Source organism: Hibiscus syriacus, unplaced genomic scaffold (genome assembly GCF_006381635.1).
Source record: "Hibiscus syriacus cultivar Baekdansim isolate YM2019G1 unplaced genomic scaffold, ASM638163v2 tig00111542_pilon, whole genome shotgun sequence".
Lineage (NCBI taxonomy): Eukaryota > Viridiplantae > Streptophyta > Magnoliopsida > Malvales > Malvaceae > Hibiscus > Hibiscus syriacus.
Window position 1 is genome coordinate 535188 of NW_024063115.1, and position 24894 is coordinate 560081.

The 24894-nt window shown below is 30.8% G+C and overlaps 1 protein-coding gene across 1 annotated transcript; it reads right to left on the reverse strand.

Annotated features, from left to right (window-relative positions):
- Positions 1-3049: 3049 nt before the first annotated feature.
- LOC120164745 (protein SMAX1-LIKE 4-like) lies at positions 3050-6363 on the reverse strand. The gene is made up of 4 exons (XM_039174410.1): positions 4989-6363; positions 4655-4703; positions 3809-4065; positions 3050-3763 (listed from the first exon to the last, which is right to left on the reverse strand). Exons 1-4 carry the CDS (start codon positions 6182-6184, stop codon positions 3145-3147), a joined length of 2121 nt encoding a protein of 706 aa, XP_039030341.1. The 5' UTR covers positions 6185-6363; the 3' UTR covers positions 3050-3144.
- Positions 6364-24894: the final 18531 nt, after the last annotated feature.

The window sequence follows — 24894 nt, forward strand, 5'->3', positions numbered from 1 at the left end:
AAAGCCATTTTGCTTTCCTTTTTTTCTTTAATTTCCGCAATATTTTGCTCGGTACTCGGATCGGATCGGGTTGGATTTTGGTTATTTCATTTTACGTAGGTTTTTGTTATGTTTTCATTATTTTTCATTTCTATGTTAGATGTAATCATTATATACAGAATTTAAATGTTTGGATTTAGAAATAGATATTCATTGTAGTTCTTGTATTACACTTATTTGCTAAGTTACAAGGTAAAATATACTAGCGACCACTAAATTATTTAAAATTCTAAAAAGCTACAAAAAAAAATCCTTATAACGTTATAATAAATTTTAATTTAAGGATTATTTTATAATAATTCAATAAATTTAGAAAAAAATATATTATACTGACAGATTGATCATTCTTAATGATCATAATTAAAATATGATGTAGAATAGTATGAGTTATCATGATCTTTTTTTACATTAAAACTTTATCCATACCCAAGGAGGATGTCTTGTGATTTCCAAGGGATATACCAATGTATTTCTATAGTAGTATATCCATCCTTCCTCAATCGCATATAAAAAGCTTGGGGTCAATTACACATTTAGTATCTAAATTTTTAATTTTGATCCGTTTCAGTACGTAAACTTTTATTTTTTTTTCAAAAAATCATATCTAACATTTAGTTTTTGTTTCATTTAGTATCAAATCGTTAAAAACTTGGCGCTTTCAGTGCATGAACTTTCAATTTTGACCCGTTTTAGTACCTAAACTTTCTTTTTTCTTTTCCAAAACTTAATGTTAAATTTTGAATAGGAGTACTAAAATGAAATAAAACTTATACTTTAGGTATTATTTTAAAAAAATTAAAATTAAAATATTAAAACTAACAATTTAAGTTTTAACGCGTTATTTACCTTGAAAGATTTTCCTAAAACAAATCAGTGCTGGACAAAAGCTTTTCGAATTTTATTTTCTTATTAGCAATTAATGATTATTAATTAATTGGAGGGAAAAGAGATGGAATAATAGTGATTTGATAGTATCTGTGATTGGAGGACAGGTCCCACATCCGCCGTTTGATGAAATAATAATTTTCTTTTCTTTTCTTTTCTTTTTTTTTTAGAAAAAATGTCAAAATAATGGTTCAAAAAGAAATTAAATTTCAAAAGTGGAATTTTACTATTTCTTATGTATATGGTTTGCTAGACGGCGATTAAGGGGATGTTTGTTTATTTTAGAATGATTAAGTGTTGAATGATTCGGAAGTTCTATATGAATTAACTCTGAATGTGACATACTGTTTGATAATGGCTCTGAATCATTCAGAATGTACTTCTGTGCTGAATCATTCAGTACTGTTTTGTTGAATTAGTTAGCACTGAATCATTCAGATGTGCGAAACAAACGTGTTGAATGTTGAACGGTTCAGCATTCAACAACATTCAACGCTGCATAATTCTATTAAAAGACAAACAGATAGCCCCTAAATACATTAAGCGTGAATTTGATCTCTCTTTTTGGCTTAATTATATGATGATCAATGAGTATTGATTACAGTCAAATCATCTATTATATACATTTATTTGATTCATAATCTGTCGTTTTTTTAGATAAATTACACATTTAATATTTAAACTATTAACTTTTATCTAATTTAATACATAAACTTTCAATTTTAAAAAATTACAAGACACAAGAAAATAATTAAACTGAAAAGTTTTTTTTTAAATTAAAAAAAAAAAATCATAACTCCTTTCGCCTAACAAATAATTTCTCCCTGCTATCTATAGTTATATGTCACTAAGTTAACACAACTCTTAAAACCTAAAAGATGCACTATCTTTATGTAATTAATATCGTTTTTTTTACGGAAAGAGTGACCTCGATGTAAATGAATTATTATTATTCTTTGAGATTTCGGGTTCGAGCACTAGGAATATCAGAGACGTAAGTGTTCAATATCAAATGATCGATAATTATCTTTAAACAGATATTGTGATAGCCCGTATTAATAAAAAAATTGCCTTTTTTTAATTATTGGTAGTTATCTTTTAAAAAAAATTGCCCCAAATTAACACATTCAAAAAAATAGTTATCTTTTAAAAAAGAAATTTTAGAAGTTATGGTTAACGTTGTTAAACAATTATTTTTTGGGTGCGATCATAACAACATTAATGCATCGGATCCAATCAGAACTTCGCAGTTAAGCGTGCTTGGGCGAAAGTAATAATAATATAATTTATCATCAAAGAGGAAGGGTATGATTAAAGATACAAGAGCTTAATGATTAGTGGTTCACTTGACGGTTTCTAAATTTCTAATGTAATGATTATGTTATTTAATTATACTTGTTTAAATTATGCTAATCTTGTTGGTTGTTGTCTACTACGGCATTCCATGCCAATACTTTTGTTGTTTTAGGTTTGAATCCTATTATCAGTAAATATTGTATCTTAATTTTAAGTTTAAATGTTAGGGTAAACTACGTACTTGGTACTTAAACTATCAATTTTGGTCCGTTTTAATACCTAAATTTTTAATTTTTTTTCAAAATCATACCCAACGATTAATTTTCATTTCATTTTAGTACCGTTGTTAAAAACTTAACGTGTTGAGTACTTAAACTATTAGTTTTGGTCTGTTTTAGTACCTAAACTTTAAAAAAAAATCAAAACTTAATGTTAAATTTTGAACAGGGTACTAAAACTTAAACAAAAACAAAAGTTTTTAACGGCGGGATATTAAAATGAAAAAAAACTAAACTTTAGTTATAGTTTTAAAAGTTTAAGTATTAAAACGGACCAAAACTAAAAGTTTAGGTACTAAATGTGTAATTTATCCTAAATGTTATCATGAGTTTGTTCTATTTGAGTGCTATTGGTAGTAAAAATATGATTATTACGACTTCTACCAATTCATTTTTTCTAAAAATGAGTGGAAAGTCGCAATTAATTGTTTTATAGAGAATAGAAAGAATAATCAAACTGAAGGTGACAATGAACAATCGTAAAGAGATATGGAGAGGGAACCTTATTCAAAAGGACTTCTTTCTTCCCTTTTGTATGACGGTTTATATATTACAACACACGTCCTATGAAAGTAAGCAGTTACACAAACCGATCATTATGGTCATTTTCGGTATTGTAAGGAATTTTACATGAGAAACCCTCAAACTAAACCCCGAAACAAACTTGGATTTTGCTAGGGAGACAACTCCCCATGTATCCATTCCCCATGGATTTTTCAAGTATACCCCCGTAACTCAATCTAATTTCAACTATACCCCCCTCTCCCCCTCCAATTTCCACAGTTTGTAGGCCTGTTTGAAAAATGTCTTTCAGCCACTTGTCAAAAAGGCTGTTCACAAAGTAACTTGAACCAAATAAAAACCCCTCCAATACCCTATCTTCAACGCTAAATCTAATCCCATTTTTACCCCCCAAAGTCTCCTCCACCACCCCTTTCATCTTGTCCATGAAGAGCCCTTTGACGATCTCCCTGTATTGGCCTTCGGTTTTGTTGAATGTGTGGTGGTTTTCAATGCATCCTAGGAACCCGTTTTGGACATTTGGCTCGGCTGTTATGTCGCTCGACATGGGACTAAACTCACAGCAGCTGTCGTCGGTTTCATCGGCCGTCATGTTCAGGTCAAAAATGTGGGAACTCGGTCGTGTTCTTTGTGTTTTGGTCTTGTTTGACTCACCCCACTCGAGTTTTCTCTTGTTATCAGTGCTCTTTGGTGTACTTTTTCCATTGACATTGAGCTTCATTTGGATCACTGAGTCATGGTTCCTAGACAAATCACACAATCCACCACTCGTGTCTCTTGCCGGTTTCCCTAGGCAAGCAGTACCAAGCGCAAGTGTGACCTTTACCTGTTTATACTCCTCGCTGTTCTTAAGTGAATCAAAGTTCGGTTCACTTGATCGGTTCGGCTTCAAATCGGAATCTGCGAAAGAGATCGGAGTCGAGTACGATAAGCCACTGCTTTCACTAGGCCGCCAAGGGTATCTCGAATGGCTCTGATTCTGCCTTTCTCGGTGTAAACTATGGCATACCGTGTTATACTTTCTCATTAGTTCAACCATTTCATCCTGCAAGCATATAGATAAAACACTAAATTGATCATTAAGACTATGTGAGGATGTAAACGAGACTAGAAAGATTGTGAGTTATTCGAGATTAATTTGATCAAAGTTTGATAAATATTCGATTTAAATGGACTCGAGTTCTAACTAAACTCGAGTTTTTACCGAGCCGAAATGAGCTACGTGATACTAAACTCGAAAAACTAGTGAGTATCTCGAAAATATAATATATTAAGATTTTATAATTTTTAAAAATAAAATAGTAATAAAATTAATATTTATGTGTCATTTTTAAAAAAAAATGCAATATAAGTTTTTTATGTATTTAAGGTTCGGGTTCGGATTCGAGTCTTTAATCAAGTTAAATTTAAAAAAAAAAATCATTTTAAGATTTTACGAGTTTAAATTTATAATTTTTAGTTAAATAAAGTTTAAAAATTTTAGACACACGAATTTTTGAATCGATCCAATTTTATGTTAAATTTTTTTAATTAAATCAAACTCAACCATACTCTAACTAGACTGACTCGTTTATAGTAGAAACGGGAAAAAATATGAAGGGATTGCATCATTATAACTTCAAAATTTTTGTTACCTTTTGGCTGCCATTATTGAACGACTGCACGTCTTTCTCGTGATTCGAACTGCACAATATCAAAATCACATCCCATCATTGTTTTATGTCATATGTGTGTGAATACACACGTATGCATGTATAGCCGAAGCAACAGAATAATTGAAGCTGAAAGCAAAAGGAGGATGAGTTTTTGTCTTTTATTTCCTCAAAAGAATCGAACACGTCAAAGCATGAAACATGAGGGAAGGACATGAAATAAACCAAAAAGGAAAAAGAAAAAGCAAACGCATGCAGCTGCTATATCCCGACAAAGCATGGTAAATAATGCATGTTGAGTGAACGAGCCAATTACCTGGAAGCATGGAGGCTCAAACTGAGTCCACTAGAGGGAACCGACACAGCTTGAAGTGCCCATTGAGCTTCAAGAGGAGGTTGTCTCATTTGGCACCTCAGGTATGTTTGGTAACTAGCAGTTGCCAGTAACCAAACCTTTGTGTCGGACAAGTTGTAGTCGGAGATCAACCTTCCGATTTCAGTCACAAGATGATCCGCTGCACTGTAATGATCAGTTGTTTCTCTTTCTCCGTTGAGATTCTCTTCGACAGTCCATTTCAAGTCTCCTGTATAGATAATGGCACCTTCGGATCCCCCACATGCAATGGAATCCGCTCTCCTTTTCAGGTCATTCACATGGTTTTCGACGTCCTCTTTCTTCATGAATCTCAAAGACATAGGCGGAAAGTAAAATTTGATGAAGTTGGCACGTTTCATTTCCTCAGGGACATGTCCTCTTTCGATACTGGACGTCAGTTCAGAAACGAGACTCTCAGTTGAGTCGCCGACTATGACACTGTTTCTCCTTCTTTTACTCGAGAAAACCTCGAAAACCAACTTGATGTCTTCTTTGAAAGACGAAGAATCGGTTACGTGGTTGCTCGGGAGTTTCTTTTGAGGGGAGAAGAAAAATGGGGTTTGCCAGAAAGTGCTAGGGTTGATGATCGGAGAAGTGGTGTAACAGTGAAAGAGCGGTGAAGGTGACGAGTCCTCGATGTTGTTCTTAACAGTGGTGCTGGAGAAGCCAGCTTCTCGCATAACCCTACTGACGCTAGGGTCATCGAGAATGGATATGATAAGCTGTTCTAGCTCGACTTTTATAGTGAGGATCGGTTGTGGTTGTTGTTGTTGCTGTTGCTCGATGCAACCCCTTCTCTGATGCGCTTGTGCTCGTTTGAGTGCGGCGACGAGAGCGTTGGAGAGCGAGGGTTGGTCATGGAGGATCGGTTCCGGAGTCGTCGGTAGCCGGTTGAGAGCCACATTGAAGCAAAGCTCGAGGGCTCGAGAAGCTTGGTGCTGCTGATGATGATGCGGCCGAGACTTGAGACAAGCGCTTCTCAAAAGACTTGTTCTTGAGCTTAGCAAAGTGGCGGCCACGTGAAGCGGAGTCACCTGCCCATGGCCTCTAAGCCGTGCTAAGCCGAGAGAATGCTTCAATACCGAAGCAGCCTCCGCCGTGAGGGTCTGCTGAACCGTACAGGCTCCTGAGCGCATCACTTGGCCAAAACCCACCCCCCACACCAACTCCCCCTTTGAGCATAAACTTCCCAAACCAAAATTTTCTCAACTAAATTTATTTTCCTATCCTTTTCCCACTCTCCAAACACCTCCCCACCCCTTTTCTCTCTTAGTAACGTAAAAAGCTTGGAGAAAAATAAAGCTGAGACTTTGAGCTCAGAATAGATAATCTGAAATGAAATGGAAGAGTATAATTTTAGAAACACAACAACAGGCCACACCTCAATTCTTTATACTTCCTTCTCATTCATCATTCTTTTCCTTTTCCTTTTTGTTTATTTATTTCTAAATTTTGGGCAGCTTTTTTATCTTTCCATCTTCACTTTCTCATCTCTTATTTATATATATATATATATATATATATATATATATATATATATATATATATATATATATATATTAAAACGAATAAAATTATAATCATAATATCTGACTACACTCATAATAATAAATACACAATAGAAAAGATAAAACTTTCGACATAATATTTTAAAAAAAATTAATTCACGAGATAATACATTCTTCAGATTAATTGTTCAAATAAGGTAAAATCAACAGTATTGATAGTAGGTCGCCATGCCTTTCGGGCGAACTACTAGGTCGTCATGTCTTCCCGGCGAGCTACAAAAGATTGCATGTGCCATTCACGTCCTAACACGCTGGGCATCCGACTGAGCTATGCGAGAGCATCCGATGCCATCCGATCGAACTATGCGAGGGCAGTCGAGCGAACTATGTGAGGGCATCCAAGCGAGCGAGCAAGGGTAGGTCGCTCGGAGTACATGGCGACCTATGTGTTGGGATGTGCATGTGCCATGCAACACGTTTATTCTCTCTGTTTGAACAAGGGTAGGTCACCCGGAGTGCATGGCGACTTACAAGGTCGCCCGGAGTGTATTGCGACCTACAAGGTCGCCCGGAAGGCATGGCGACCTACGACAAACACTGTGAATTTCACCCTATTTAAACAATTAATCTTGAGAGTGCATTAGCTCGTGAATTAATTTCTTCCAAAATATTATCTCGAAAATTTTCTCAAGCATAAAGAATGATTTTGTTATTAAAACAAAAAATGCTTGTTTATTGATACGAAGCATTCAGTGTGGTAAAACTTTCATGGCATGATGAAGTATATCCAAGACGAGTATAAAGCTGCAAAAACAAATATCTCATCACTCTTAACCATGTTCCTATTTTAAAATTAATATTTCTCTTGTCAAATATATCTCCTAAAATTAGATGCGATATCAGACACTAATGATAGGACATAAGAGTATATATTTCTTTCGTCACATTAAATGTGTCTATTTTGATTTTTAAAATTATTACATTCGAAATGTCATGTTAAATATGTGTTTCATTAGTTTATACCTATCAAAACATATCAATCAATTTATAAGGATAATTTTATTATTTCTTTTGGTCAAATATATTTCCTAAAAGTATGTATATAGTCAATATAAGACACAAATTACTGGACGAAGGGAGTATTAACGTGTAAATACACTAAAGTCCTAAGCTAATACGAACTAACAACAACAATCATTTCATGTGATGTTTTGTTCAGTCCTCGATTATTAAAAGTTACAAAATGGTCACCGATTACTCATTATGTTCCGAACTCACCCTTTTCCGTTAAAAAATATACAAAAATCTGACGTGAATGTTAACTTGTTGATTGTTATATGATAACGATTATCATATTTCAGTCATCGTATTAACATCCAACTTAGGCGACGGTTAATTTTTTTAATAGAAGATGACGAGTTTAAAACATAATGAATAGTCGGGTGTCTATTTTGTAACTTTTAATAGTCGAGGAACACAACAAAGTAATACTCTATTGTCGGATAACTATTTTATAACTTTTAATAGTTAAATGACTTAATAGAGCATTTCCCTATAGTCGGGGATCATCTGTGTACTTTACCCTTATTATAGTTAGAAAAGATAAAAACGAAAAGTGGTTGCATTTATAGAATAGAGTGAAAGGGAAAAGGGAGAGGGAGACCCACGTCTCAAAATTGAAAGGAAGTGAGAGAAGCTCCCTCCTTTGAATGGACAAACAAAGGCAGAAATTCAAGGAAAGTGGCAAAAAAATAAGTTGATTATTGTTCCCATATGTAATGGGGTGAGGGGAGTTAGGATAGTAGGCTGTCCCAACGCTAGGTTGAGAGCAGCTTTCGTAGGAGACCTCCAAATTATAAAATGTCCTCCGTGAGACTCGATCCCACGACTCCAAAATTAAGAGCCTTGTACTCTACCAACTAACTAAGGTGGTGTTTGTTTTCACTGTGCAAGCTCTTCAAACCACTTATGTCTGCGTCGCGCAGACCACGCGCAGACATTAGGCTTCGCAGACTGTTTGTTTTTTAGAAGACAGAAGCTCTTCAAACGTCTGCGCGAGCTCTTCTTGGTGCAGACTTGGTTTTATGTCTTCAAAGGTCTTCAAACCTCTTCAAAAACAATTATAAAATATAGTTATTTATTAAAATAATTTTAAATAATTTAATAAGGTTATTTATTTTAAAATAATTTATTTTAAAATAAATTATTATAAAATATGGATTGATTTATTTTAAAATAATTTATTTTAAATAATTTATTAGTATGAATTGATTTATTTTAAAATATGGATTGATTTATTTTAAATAATTTATTAGTATGTATTGATTTATTTTAAAATATGAATTGATTTATTTTAAATAATTTATTAGTATGGATTGATTTATTTTAAAATATGGATTGATTTATTATTGTAGTTGTATGGATTGATTTATTTTAAATACTTTATTAGTATGAATTGATTTATTTTAAAATATGGATTGATTTATTATTGTAGTTGTATGGATTGAATTATTTTAAATACTTTATTAGTATGGATTGATTTATTTTAAAATATGGATTGATTTATTTTAAATAATTTATTAGTATTGATTGATTTATTTTAAAATATGGATTGATTTATTTTAAATAATTTATTAGTATGTATTGATTTATTTTAAAATATGGATTGATTTATTTTAAATAATTTATTAGTATGGATTGATTTATTTTAAAATATGGATTGATTTATTATTGTAGTTGTATGGATTGATTTATTTTAAATACTTTATTAGTATGAATTGATTTATTTTAAAATATGGATTGATTTATTATTGTAGTTGTATGAATTGATTTATTTTAAATACTTTATTAGTATGGATTGATTTATTTTAAAATATGGATTGATTTATTTTAAATAATTTATTAGTATGGATTGATTTATTTTAAAATATGGATTTATTTATTTTAATTACTTTATTAGTATGGATTGATTTATTTTCAAATATGGATTGATTTATTTTAAATAATTTATTAGTATGAATTGATTTATTTTAAAATATGGATTGATTTATTTTAAATAATTTATTAGTATGGATTGATTTATTTTAAAATATGAATTGATTTATTTTAAATAATTTATTATTGTAGTTGTATGGATTATTTAAATTTCAGTATTGTAAAACTAAAATTATTTAAATCTCAGTATTGCAAAACTCTTTTAAGTTTAAAAAATCAGTTTATTTATATTTCAGTTCATTTTATCAGTCTGCAGACGTTAAAAAATAAACAGTCTTCTTTTTGCAGACTGCAGACTTTTGGTCCACCTCTTCTGCTGCAGATGCCTGCAGATGTGGTCCGCAGACTGCAGACCTTTTACCTCTGCAAAAACAAACACCACCTAAGTGGATGGTCATTTAGATGTAGTTGTAACTATTCTTTTTTGCCTCTATCGTCAATTAGATGTTGTTGGAGTTAAGGGATTTGATTGAAAAATATTAAAATTTAAACTTTGATTAAAAAACATTTTTTAAGATAAGTTCTCTCCAACCTTTTTTCACTCTTGAATTTTAAATATGAAACTTCACGTAATATAAAAACTGTTTATTATTTGATCCGATCACAATTGATTTTGTTTAAAAGTGTTTATCGAAACGAGTTTTTATGACGTAAAATACCGTTTTTTTCCCTATTTTTTTAGTTTGAGTCAATAATCACGTTTCAAACGTCAAATTTTGATTGAAAATGAATTGTTCGAAAATATTTTTATATTTCAAATGAAATTTAACACTTCCATGTATATTCGATCATGTGTATAATTTAAAATGGTGCAGTAAATAATGTGGTTATCAATGATTATCCCTTATGTTTAAATGATGTTATTGTAAACGATGTTATCAATAGTTAATGAATTCGGATACTCTTTTCCCTTTTTAGGTTTAGAAGGGATTCTTAACGAGACACTTTTATTTTAAAATAATAATAATAATAATAATAATAATAATAATAATAATAATAATAATAATAATAATAATAATAATAATAATAATAATAATAATAATAATAATAATAATAATAATAATAATAATAATAATAATGCGGTTATCCAGGCGATAGAGAAAAAAGAGAAAGCAGAGTTAAACTTCACGCCAATTCTTGCAGAGAGACAACATATTATTCCTCAAGTACCCAAAAGGCAACTCTCTGTCTGCTAACCTACACTTTTGAATTATTGCTCCTTTTTTTCACCATAACTTCCATCTTTATATTTTCAAAATAAATAAAAACAGGGTAGAGTACACAAATGATCCCTTGGTTATAGATGATTACTTTATTAAGTTCGTCGATTATTAAAAATTATAAAATAATAATTCGATTATAGGAAATTATTTTGTTGAGTCCCTCGAGTATTAAAATTAACAAAATGGTCACTCAACTATTTGTTATGTTATAAACTTATCCTTTGTTCGTTATTAAGTTGACGAATGTTTGAGTTGAACGTTAACATATTGATTGAGATATGATAAAATCCAAGATAAACTATGCATTCAGTACATAAACTATCAGTTTGGTCCTTTTTAATGCCTAAACTTTTAATTTTTTCAAAATCATACCTAACGTTTAGTTTTTATTTCATTTACTAGTTCGTCGTTAAAAATTTAACGCGTTTAGTACCTAAACTATCAGTTTTATTCCATTTTAGTACCTAAACTTTCAAAAAAATCAAACATTAAATTTTGAATGGGGATACTAAAATGAAACAAAAATTAAAGTTTTTAACAGCGATATACTAAAATGAAACAAAAACTAAACTTCATGTATGGTTTTGAAAAGATTGAAAGTTCATGTACTAAAATGAACCAAAACTGATAGTTTAGGTACTAAATGCATAATTTACCCTAAAATTTAATCTCAGAATCTCAAACGACTATCATATCTCAAAAACATGTTAACGTCCAATTCAGATGACCGTTATTTTTTAAACGGAAAATGACTAGTTTAGAACATAATGAATCGTCGAGTAATCATTTTGTAACTTTTAATAGTCGATGAACTAAAAGATCAACCCCCTATAATCGAGATAACGTTTTGTAACTTTTAATAGTAAATGGACTCGATATAGTAGTATCTTATAGTTGAGGGAGCATTTGTGTACTTTATCCATAAAATTTAGGTAAGCTCGAGAGAAGAATCCCAATATAATTTTAAAAACATTTATTTTATAAGACGTGTTCATTATAACGTGATATTAATTTAAAGGGTAAAGTATAGTAATGGTCACTGAACATTTCTGAAGCTTGCATTTAGGTCCCCCAACTTTTAAAACTTGCAATACAGTCCCCCAATATTTATTCCGTTTACAATATGGTCCCCCAACTTAAACCACCGTTAGAAAGTAGGGTAAATTATATAAAAGGTTATTGAACTTTTCAAACACTTGAATTTAGGTCCCCCAACTTTTAAAACTTGCAAAACAGTCCTCAATTTCATTCTAAACCCCAATTTCCAAAGTAATTCAATTTCATTCTAAACCTTAAATTCCAAAATAATTCAATTCAATTCAATTATGTCAGATTTATTATTATTTAATTTCATCTTATTTCATGTGATACGTATTTTTTATATAAATATAATAGTATAATTCTTATCTGTTGAAGAAATTTTTTAATTAAAAAAAGTAGTTAGGATATAGAAGAGGTTGAAAATAATTCGAATTTTAAATTTATAAAATGTTATTTTGACGTATAAATAAAAGTGTAAACTACTAGGTTGACAACTTAACTATCTAGCCCTTTTTACTTTTGTCATCGATCTTTTAAATTTATCAATCATACAACATAATTATTTAACTGTTTCAACTAAGCCACTAGTCGTTACCAATTGATACAAATGATGAAGTGGTAGTTAAAAGTAATTGACATTATTATACATTCAGTCTTTATTATTTATATAATCAATTTGGTCCTAAATTAAATAGAATTTAATAAATTAATCATTTAATTAGGATCTGACATGTGTTAGCACATGATCATGACACGTGTCATTGGTGACACATGTCACCACCTAATTATTTATATGCTATCAATTTGGTCCTAAATTAAATAAAATTTAATAAATTAATCATTTAACCAGGATCTGACATGTGTTAACACATGATCATGATATATGTTATTGGTGACACATGTCACCACCTAATTAGAAGAAAATTAAGTTACAAAGAAGTAAAATTTGGGTCTTGGGCAAACTCAAACCTGAGTCACGCAAATGAAAGATACATGGTGGAGCCACTAAGCTAACACCATCGTTTGTGTTAAGAGATATACAATAATACATATACTAATAGTATGACCAATGCCAGAAAAAAAAAGAATATAATGGAAAATGGAAATAATGAGATTTGAACTTCGGAAAAAAATTTGAAAGCAATAAATGATGGGAAAATATTATATATTTTTTACAATAAAATATTATATTTGATAAATTGTTTTATAGATTTAATATATTTTTAATATTAGTTGATACAATATTTTAAAAGAATAAATTTAAGATTTATATTTTTAAACTAAATTTAATAATTATTTTTTCATATTTATAATTCATGATTATATATAATCTTAAGTTGAGTATTTCTAATATAATTAATAATTTTAATTTCTTATTAAAAATAAAATATTCAAAAATATAAATGATTCATACATTAATATATGAATATATATTTTATTTATACATCTAAATATAATATACATTTATAAATATATTTTATTCGTATATTGAAATATTTTGATTAAAATATAAACATATTTTAAATACTAGTTTATACAAGAAAAATAAAATATATCAAAAATATAAATGATTCATACATTTAAATATAAATTGAATCATTTATATTTTCTATACATCTATATTTAATAAGAAAATAAAATTATTGGGGGACTGTTTTGCAAGTTTTAAAAGTTGGGGACCTAAATTCAAGTGTCTGAAAAGTTCAATGACCGTTTATATAATTTACCCTAATTTTTTAACAGTGATTTAAGTTGGGGGACCATATTGCAAATGGAATAAATGTTGGGGGACTGTATTGCAAGTTTTAAAAGTTGGGGGACCTAAATGCAAGCTTCAGAAATGTTCAGTGGCCATTATTATACTTTACCCTAATTTAAAATACGAACGTGATATATACTCTTTTAGGATAAAAATCCAGAGAGAGAGAGAGAGAGAGAGAGAGAGAGAAATCAACTTTATGGTTAAACTTTTATGATTAGTTAAGATAAGCCTTTTCTATGTTCAAAGTCTAAAGGAAGGTGATTAACGCAATTTGCTAATAAATACTCTTTTTAATCCATCTTTTACCCTGTCTATCTATTTGTAATCGAAGAAATTTAATTATTATTTAAAAAAAAAGCAAGTACATAAATGGTCCTAGTTATAAAATATTATTTTATTAAATCTTTTAACCATTAAAAAGTTATAAAATGATCTTATGATTGTAGAAAGTTGCTTTGTGGAGTACCTTGACTATTAAAAGTTACAAAATGATCACTCGACTATCCATTATGTTCTAAGCTCGTCTTTTTTCCCGTTAAAAATTTAACGGTATCGTTAACCTATTGACTGAAATATGATAAAATTTAATCTCATAATCTCAAACGACTATCTCAGTTAACATATTAACGTTCAGCTCAGACGACTGTTAATTTTTTAACGGAAAATGACAAGTTTTAACCATAATGAATAGTCGAATAGTCATTTTATAACTTTTAGTAGTTGAGGGACTAAAAAAAGTAACTCCTTATAATTAGTGGGCATTTTGTAACTTGTAATAGTCAATGGACTCAATAAAACATTATCTTGTAGTAAGATGACCATTTATAAACTCTACTCTTTATTTCTTTACTTTTAGAGGGTTACTTTATATATATATATATATATATTGTGGCGGAAGATAATGGAGACTAGTGAGGGCTTATTATCATCAAAAAATTAAAAAAAAATTTAAAAATTATAGTTTAGACATTTAAATTTTTATAAAAATCCATATTTATTTTTAATCTTTTGAATAATCTTTAATTAAATCCCTCCCATGATTTAAAAAAAATCTTATTGATTCTCTCAAAATATAAAAATTTTTAGTTATACCCTATTTTTGGGGGGAAAAGTATAAATTGAACCTAAAATTTTTAAAAACTTTAAGTTTCTCCTCCCCAATTCTATCATCAAGTTTCGCCACTACGTGTATGTCTATATATATAAGAATCATACAAAGAAGAAGAAACCACATCATTCTATTATTCGCAACAACTACAATTGTTTTCAAATTGTAAATGGTCGAAGTTTAAACATAGTAGAGGGAGCAAAGCTAGAATTAGACCTTTAATTTTAATCAATTGGATCACTCCTTTGCAGGGCTAATGGCCAAATCATTGGAACATAATAATAATTTTTATGGCTCCCGTGAATTGGATAAATCTGCAGGCAAGGAAAGTATCCCAATGATTGGGACCCAAACGAGAGAAGTGTAATCAACAAAGCAGTGAATTCATAATTTACGATTTTTCTGAATTGGAACACTCAAGGCCCGCCCCCTTTGCCAAAAGTTTAATGAGTCACTTGTGTATGAATAGTATTTTCTAAAATATAATTATTACATTTAAATTGTTTGGAATAAAATAGGTAAAAAAAAGCATCAGAGGTAACTGTATTTAAAAAACTAATATGTATCTCGTAACCTTTTAATTTAGAAAATAAATCTAATGTGACATTTTGACCAATATTTTTTATCGTTGACTGTCACAATACTGACGTGATAATTTACTATGCTAACGTGACGATCTACTGTGTTGACGTGGCCGTTCTTAACTCCCAAGAGAAGGAATATAAATTTATTGTTTTTGTTAACTTCCGACTAGAAGTAAAATATATTATAAGAAAGACACTTCTAAATTTATATTTATTTCCCAAATAATTAACCTTATAAATAGATTTACAAGCTATGATTATGATAATGCAAAACTTTAGTATCTGTGTGAGGCCTTTTAGTCATAATACGTTTTTTTAATTAAGCTAAGGGTTTACATAGTAGTATATATTCTAAATATTCTCAATCATTTGATAATAACATTCGATCATTTTGATATAATCGCTGATACTTAAACCCTAACCTTTAAAAATAACAATATTTAAAAAAAACTCGAAATAAATTGATTCGTACTTACAAATACTTTATTTTGATACTATAATGCTTTTCTGTATAGACAAACCCACTCACCCACCCACTATTGCAGTCAAAAGTTATATTCACCTTTTCTACCTCTGACATGGATCCTTATTATCAATAGTATAAAATATATTTGATGGGACTCACGTCTCAACGATTTATTTATTTAATTTTTTTTTCATTTATAAATATTATAATTTAAAATTTTAATTTTATTTAATAAATTTAATTTATCCTCTCGTTATACCAGATTTCTTCATATTTATTGAACCAACGTAAACACACGGGAGTCTGTCCTGGGTTTTGGTGTTAAGATCCAAATAAATTACTCAAATAGCATATTATCATTAGACTTTTTTTTTAATGTAATTAATATATATATTTTTATGTATATTTTTGTTGTTGTCCTCCTTAATTTAGGGTTTTATCTTGACTAAGAATGTAAATAAGATCAGACAAATTATGGGTTACCCGATATTAATTTAGTCATAGATCGATTAAAAATCGACTCGAATTGACTCAATTCGAACTTTTGACGAGTCAAAATGAATTACTTGATACTCGACTCAAAAAACTTACGAGCAACTTGAAAATATAATATATTAAGATTTAAAAAAATAATTTATTAATAATACTAACATTTATGTGTTGATTTAAAAAAAAAGATAGTATAAGGTTTTCTTTTATTTAATGTTCATGTTCGAGTTTGAAACTTCAATTGAGTTAAGTTTAAGGTTTTTTTCATTTTGAGCTTCAATTTAAGGTTTTGAGTCGAGTTTGAAAATTTAGGCTCACGAATTTTTGAGTTGAGTCGAGCTCGATAATACTTGAACTCGACTCAACTCGTTTATAACCCTAACCCTTATTAATCTGGACCGACCCACGTCGTACACCTAATTTTAGTGTGTGATTCTCTCAACAGAAATTTTGTGTATTCACACTGACTCGAACTCATACCACATATCATGGTTAGGTGTAATAATTGACTCTGCAAGATGCAGCTAATGTTGTCGGAGAATAGGCTGCTTTTTCCCTTTTTGGTAGGGTTGAAGGAATGTCTCTTTGCTTCCTTCACATTTCATACTTCTTTTCTGGATTTTCTTTTTATTCTTTTGGCTCGTGCTTACATGTTATTCCACTAAGTTTAGGTTCAAGTAAATAAAAATATTGCATTCTAAGTTATTTTTATTAATTAAAATATAAAATATTCAGTTTCATGTTATAAAATAAAAGTAAAGTAAGATATACAATTTAATTAAATTTAGATCATTACAATCCCTAAATTATTGAATTATCAATACTCTAAATATAATGGTTTTATTTGACTTTCGGTTTATTCAAAGTTTAAATGATAATCAATTATTATAATATTAATAATCAAATGACACCACACCACAATTCTTTATACTAATAAGATTTAACGTAAATTCTTTTACATAACATTTATTATTTATATTACAATAATGTTGTCAACAAAAATAATAATTGTTGTAGTGTATTATATGATTGATAAACGCAAATGCACTATCTGTTCAAAGATAAATCTTAACATTTTAACATGAAATGCTTACACCCTTAATATTCATAGTACTTAAACCCGAGTCCTCGAAGAATAATAACAATTCCTTTACCACGGAGACCACCTCTTTCGTGCCGAAATATTACATATACAACGTGAAAATGTGGTAGTTTATAATGTGGTAATAACTTATCTCATGGGACTCACTCTCACCTAGACTTATTTATGGCTGGCCTAGGCCGAAACATGATACTAAATAGGCCCGTGACCCCAAATGTAGGCATAACCTAATACTAACCCAGACCAACTACACAAGGCCCAAATGCAATGCTTAAAGTATTACACACGTAAAATGAGACTTGTCTTGATTCTAAGACGTAGGATCAAGTCATGTGCTACATGTAAGTATTACCACTCTCCATGTGAAAAATTTACATCTACACTTATTGATGGGTGAAGTACACAAATGGTCTCCGACTATAGGGTATTGCTTTATTAAGTCTATCGATTATTAAAAGTTACAAAATGGTCGTTCGACTATAGAGCGTTGCTTTGTTGAGTCCCTCAACTATCAAAAGTTACAAAATGATCATCCGACTAATCAATATGTTCCAAACTTGTCATTTTCTGTTAAAAAATTGACGGTATTTTAAGCTGAACGTTAACATTATGACCAAGATATAATAGTCGTTTGAGATTCAATGATTGAATTTTATCATATCACATTCAGCAGGTTAATGTTCAGCTCAAAATACCATCAAATTTTAAACGAAAAATGACGAGTTTGGAACATATTGAATAGTCGAATGATCATTTTGTAACTTTTAATAGTCGAGGGACTCAACAAAACAATACTCTATAGTCAGATGATCATTTTGTAACTATTAATAGCCGAAAGACTTAATAAAGCAATACCCTATAGTCGGGGACCATTTGTGTTCTTTACCCATAAATAAATTTAATATAAACTATCCTTACAAATGAGACATTTGCTTAATGAATAGTCAGTAGTGATTATAAAATAGTATATGTCCATAATAATTTTTAACCAAACCATACAAATACAATGGCATGGATTCAATAACTTAATAAAGAATAACACTTCATTTAACAAATGAGATCACTTAATGACATCGATATGATTTTTCGTTCCTCGTACTATTATTCAATTAACCACATATTTAGGATAATTTGAAAACACTTATGTTCAGTTAGTAATAAAGTTCTCTGTCATGTGAATACTGGAAAGTTTTTTTAACAATATTTCACACACATGGATGGATCGATGGGGTTGACGCTGGCGATCGCTACCTGAAAAATTTTATCTTTATATTTTATTGGTAAATTATCTCACTTAGGTATGGATCGAGGGAGTTAGGGGGCATTCGTCACTTTGAAATTTTTAATTTTTTTTATATTTTTTATTGATAAAATGTTTTCGTTCCCTTGTAATTTTATAAATTTGTCTCATTAAAAAAATTAAAAATTTATCCCCCAACATAAAATCATGTATCTACCCATATTTTCACCCTCCTCATAAAAATATCACAAGTTCTCCCATGGTATAAAATCATGTGTTCCTCCATGCTCACATCGTCACTTTAATAGTAACAACTAATGGTGGTCAATTTAGATCCAAAAATAATATTATAAAATGTTAGCATGGTATATCAGCAGTGTGCTCGGCCTCATATGTGTTGCCATATGTGTATTCGTGGTTGCTTAGCTTGCATGGAATGTTAGTTGAGCTGTTAAGCAGTTAAGCAGAGGTTATTTGGTTGTTAGAGTCTGTTGAGAAGTCTGTTAAGCATTAATTAGCATCTTGAGGTGTATATAAACGATAGCACTATTGTTCACCGGTGTACACTTTTTGAATCATATTAATAAGAGTTCATTCTTCACTCTTCTAAATTTCTAACATGGTGATGAGAATCTTCCCTCTAGCATGACTACATCAAATAATGAGCCTACCAGTGAAGAAAATGAAAATCCCCCCACGGTTGAGCCTGAAACCTCTTCTGGTGTTGTTCCACCTCCCATCAACACTCACCCCATGCTTACAAGAGGGAAATACGGCATTGTCAAACCCAAAGCCTATTCCAGCTTCTTTGACGAGAATCTTCCATCAAATGTTACAGAAGCCTTGCAGTCCCCACATTGGGCTGCAGCAGTCCAGGATGAGTTCGATGCGCTTCAGCGAAGTCGTACCTGAAAGCTTGTCAAGCTTCCTTCTGGGCGTACAACAGTAGGTTGCAAGTGGCTGTTCAAAGTAAAGAGGAATCCAGATGGCTCAGTACACAGGTACAAAGCACGCCTAGTTGCAAAAGGGTTCTCTCAAGTCCCTAGTCAAGATTATCTTGACACCTTCAGCCCAGTTGTAAGGTTTACAACTCTCAATGTTATCTTATCAGTTGCTGTAGCAAACAACTGGGAGCTGAGACATGTTGACATCAACAATGCCTTCCTTAATGGAGACTTACAAGAGGCTGTTTTTATGAAGCAACAACCAGGATTTGTTCAATCTGCTCCTGATGGCACCCCTCTTGTTTGTCAGCTACAAAAGGCTCTATATGGACTTAAGCAAGCCCCTCGTAACTGGCATACAAAATTAAAAGATGTGCTGCTACAGATGGGATTTCAGGTGTCTCGAGCTGACACTTTATTGTTCTTTACCAGCACAGGGGCAGAGAGGTTATATGTTCTGGTCTATGTTGATGACATAGTTCTTACAAGCTCCTCGTCATCAATGATTACCAATGTCACAAGCATGTTGCAAAACACATTTTCCCTAAAAGACTTGGGACCACTCAGTTTTTTTCTAGGAGTTGAAGTAAAACGAAGCAATGGAGCTCTAATTCTCAGTCAAAGGAAATCTGTTTTGGAGTTGTTGGAAAAGACTGGCATGAGGAATTCTTCACCATGCGCCACATCTATGGTGATTTCATCTAAATTGTCTGAAGATGGGGAGTTACTGGCTGATGCTACCATGTATCGATCTATTGTAGGTTCCTTACTTTACATCTGTCATACCAGACCTGACCTTGCCTTCAGCGTGGGGAAGGTGGCTCAATTCATGCATGCACCGCGAGAAATGCATCTTGTAGCAGTAAAATGTATCCTGAGGTACCTTGCAGGAACGGTTGACTTTGGCCTGGTTTTTCTACCTTCTAAATCAAAACTTAAAGTGTCAGCATTTGCTGATGTTGATTGGGGTGCAAATGTTGTTGATCGTAGGTCAATTTCAGGGTATGGAGTTTTCCTTGATAATCACCTGGTTGCTTGGAGTTCAAAGAAGCAAAAGTTTGTCTCTCGTTCAACAATGGAGGCTGAATATAAAAGCCTGGCTGATGCTACTGCTGAAGTTACATGGATAAGTACTTTGCTGGCTGAACTTGGCTTGAAGAAGCATGCAAAACCAGTGATTTGGTGTGATAACACTGGCGCTGTTGCCATGAGTGCCAATCCGGTTTACCATGCTCAATCTAAGCATGTTGATCTTGATGTGCACTTTGTTCGAGAGAAGGTGGCCGCTCAACAGCTTTGTGTGAACTATATTCCTGCTCCTCATCAAGTGGCTGATGGCTTTACCAAACCATTGTCCAGAGGTTCGTTTGAAATGTTTCGAATGAAAATTGGGGTCCAAGAATGTGTCCAATCAGAAGAAAAGAAGAAGAAGAAGTAGGGAGAATGTTAGCATGGTATATCAGCAGTGTGCTCGGCCTCATATGTGTTGCCATATGTGTATTCGTGGTTGCTTAGCTTGCACGGAATGTTAGTTGAGTTGTTAAGCAGTTAAGCAGAGGTTATTTGGTTGTTAGAGTATGTTGAGAAGTCTGTTAAGCATTAATTAGCATCTTGAGGTGTATATAAACGATAGCACTATTGTTCACCGGTGTACACTTTTTGAATCATATTAATAAGAGTTCATTCTTCACTCTTCTAAATTTCTAATATAAAAGAATAAAAACCAAATTATGTCAGATTAATGAAGATAGATTAAATCTCAAATTTTAATACAACAGAGGGATTAAAATCATAATTAAACTTTAATCTTCCAAGGGTAACAAATTCCAATGGCAATAAAATCGCAGTCTCAAATGTCATAAATTCAACACGTTATGTCACTTTAGGTGTCAAAACAACAAAAGAATCCACTATAGCAATCGAATGAATTGTTTTCAACCTCCGGGTTTTGACTTAGATGAGATACAATATTTCAATTTAGGTCCTTTGATTTTTAAATTCATGCAGTGAAATCCAGACAAGTAATTGATGGTTTTTACTCCTTTGCACCACCATTCAATTCACTCATTGGAGGAACGAGGGTCCATTAACCGATTGGTTATAATTGAATTTATTTTTATATCGAGTCCGAAACTTATTTTAAAATTTATGTATTATTGAAATTTGTTTAAATGTGTAAATAATCTCTTAATTTGTATAATTTATTCATAAACTTTTTACGATTTAAATGGTTTGACAAAAATTTTACTTTTTCTGTATTTTTATCATAGGTCACTCCCGTGACTTTAATGTGACACCTTATATAAGATCGAGTCACTAAGTTTAAGTAACATCATTATATCAAATAAAATTACAAGGGTGATTATAAAAAAGTACAATAAAATCTAAATGTGTCATAACATCTTCAAATTTCTTACTTTTTAATCTCATATATATATTTTCACTCATTCAACGGTCTTATATATGTATAAAACTAAAATATTTTTTTATTGTGTAAGCAAATCTTAACATTATATATATATATATTCTTATTTATTTGTTAAATAAATCATATTATAATTTTTTTTCGAACAGACAAAATGAAATTGAAGAGCACAAATGGGAACAGTAACGATTGTTGAAGTATCACATCGATGTTCAAGTCAACTCGGTGATTATCGACTGGTCTTCGGCCTGTACCCACGTGGAACCAATCTGAAAATGTGTGAACGCGTATACTCCATGACGTGCCGCACAAGACAAAAGCATACTTCTTTACTTTTTCTTTCTTTTGCCTCAAGTCGTCTGTAAAGGTTTTCCAATTAATCTTCTACTACAAGAATATTAATTTGAAAATTAATCAGTAATAATTATTATTTTACAGTGACAGTGAGTGTAAATATCTTATCTTCAATCATCCAAAGATATGTTTACACAAACCAGACAATAACGTGGATACATGTTAAGAGTTTAGACAACATAAACCGCACAAATAAGCAATATCTTCATCTCGCATCCTGGATCGAATGTGCTCAAAGAGCGACTCAAAAATCAAGCTCGATTTTTTTTTTTTTGGTTCGCTGGTACTCAAAAATCACACATCTACGTAATAATATGTTATTTGAAAAGTTCATGATCAAATATACTAATTTTAAGTTGTTGAAGACATATCTTAAACTTATTATGGTCGTGTTAGTATGATAACTAAAGATAATGTTCGATATTAAAATATCGAGTATTTTAGAAGATAAATAATTATATGATTATTTATGTAAATCTCCTACACGTGTGTCACGGAAGGCCGTCTGAATCCAAGGAAACAAACATCGATCAAAAGTGGAGAGGGCGGAAGTTGTGAAACTTCGGTTTTTGTGGGTTTCGTAGGTCTTGCCTTATTGTGAATGAAACTCACGTCACTACAAACGTCACTACAATACGTATTGCCTGGTGACGTATCGTTCCAACAGCATGAAGCATCTGGTTCCTTTCAAAGACGAGTCTCTCATACACTCATGAAAGAAAACCCTCCGAACAATATGGTTCCTTTTCGAAGAATGATTGCTCGATCCATAATTGCGAATGAAGTTGAGGGATCGTACTAAATCTAGTCAAATTCATATTGATATGGATAACTCTCAAAACGATCAATGTCTGCCAAAGCTATATGGCAACTACAAAGGTGAAGGCCACAACAAGAAGCATTGTCCACATCTTATACGATATAGAGCGGGCCGATAAATCCTTTGTAATTATATTCTCATGTTGTACCTATTTTACAAATGTATCAATATCAATGATAAATTTTCAGTTTTTCACGTTCATATATAATTGAAAAATATAATGTTTTACTAAACTCAAATCCATACATTTATTTAAAATGTTTTTTCAACAAAATAAAAAACTTTTCCACTTTTTCTTCCTCTTATTTTTTACATTTTATTTTTCTTATTCTCATTATTTTCAATGAGTCATTTGTTGTGTCAGGTTGCTAACTCTTCATTATTCTTCTCCTCCTCCTCTTCCCTTTTCAACTCTTTATGTTGATAAAAAATACCCACTCCTCATCTGAAGATAAATTTGAATCCGAATCATTAATATCAGAGTAATCATACCCAAAATGGACTTCCGAAAATTGTCTGAAATATTATTCTCATAAATGCATGTTTTTGTTCTCCTATAACTCTATCAACTAACCCAACTCCTATTTAAAGTTAAAATTTGTAAAATTGAACGTTGGAACTCCTAACCTCGATGTGATGAGTTCCAAAATCTATTTTTCAAATCTAAACGGCTATATATTTTTAAACCATATGTAACTTGTCACTTCGAGGTGACGATTTTCAATTATTTTTTTCAAATTCAAATTCAAATTAATGTTATGAAATAAATAATTTTTTAGTGACGAGTTATACAAGAAATATTAAATATTAAAACAATGGGAATCTCATAAAAAATAATATAACGTGGAACTCCTGTACTGTAAAGAATACCGTAGATCCCAAAATAAATTTTGAAGTGAGTTATTGAGCCAAATAATTTGGTCGTCTACCTTATTGGACCAAAAAAAAAGATGGATTTTGATGAGCTAAAGCTAAAGTAACAACTTAATAGCGAAGGGCGTAAAAATATAACAATCAAACTCTAACCCTAAAAATAATAGTTCCATGTTATTTTTAATTAGAATTATGATCAAATTGATGTAATAGGTAATTAACGAGGAATAAATATATAATTATATAATTTTTTTAATTGTCACATTAATATTCTTGCTAAAAGTCAACGATTGGTGGTTCGATTGGTACCATTTATATAGTAAAGTGACACGATTGAAAAATTTTCTAGTTCAATGATGGAAAAAACTTATCATATAATTTAGTGACTACGCATATAGTTTACCCAAAATTATATTATATAATGTAATATAAAAATAAAATATGAACACAATATTAAAATATGAATATAAAAATGTTTGTAAGATGTAAACTATTATTGCTAAATGTTATATAAATATAATTTAAGTTAGAAAATGTTATGAAATCAATGATAAATATGGAGGGACGAAATCAATATGTATGAGACTATGAGAGGGGCTAAATTGCTTGATAATGAAACTAACTAGGTCATAAAAAATATTCAAAACATAAATTTAAGGGATCATGACTTAATTTAATTAATTTTATAATTAATAAATCATAAAATAAAATAAATTAAAAAAGCTAGGGTCATACGTGAATTTTATTAATTTGAAAACCAATATGATCCTAGGAATAATTACACAAAAAAAATTTAAAGTTGTAATTTAACTTTAATAGTCAAAGAAATATTGGGGCCTTTATGTAACTATACCATAAAAGTGATGAGGGACACGTCTCTTCTCACCCAACTGTGGGTATGTATGAATACAAG

What these genes read in the sequence shown, in the direction of transcription:
- LOC120164745 (XM_039174410.1), bottom strand. Translation starts at nt 6,184, where the DNA reads ATGCGCTCAGGAGCCTGTACGGTTCAGCAGACCCTCACGGCGGAGGCT. An exon ending in TCAATAATGGCAGCCAAAAG is followed by an intron (nt 4,066 to 4,654) that starts GTAACAAAAATT and finishes ATATGCTTGCAG; the next exon opens with GATGAAATGGTTGAACTAAT. An exon ending in CTTGGTACTGCTTGCCTAGG is followed by an intron (nt 3,764 to 3,808) that starts GAAACCGGCAAG and finishes TGATTTGTCTAG; the next exon opens with GAACCATGACTCAGTGATCC.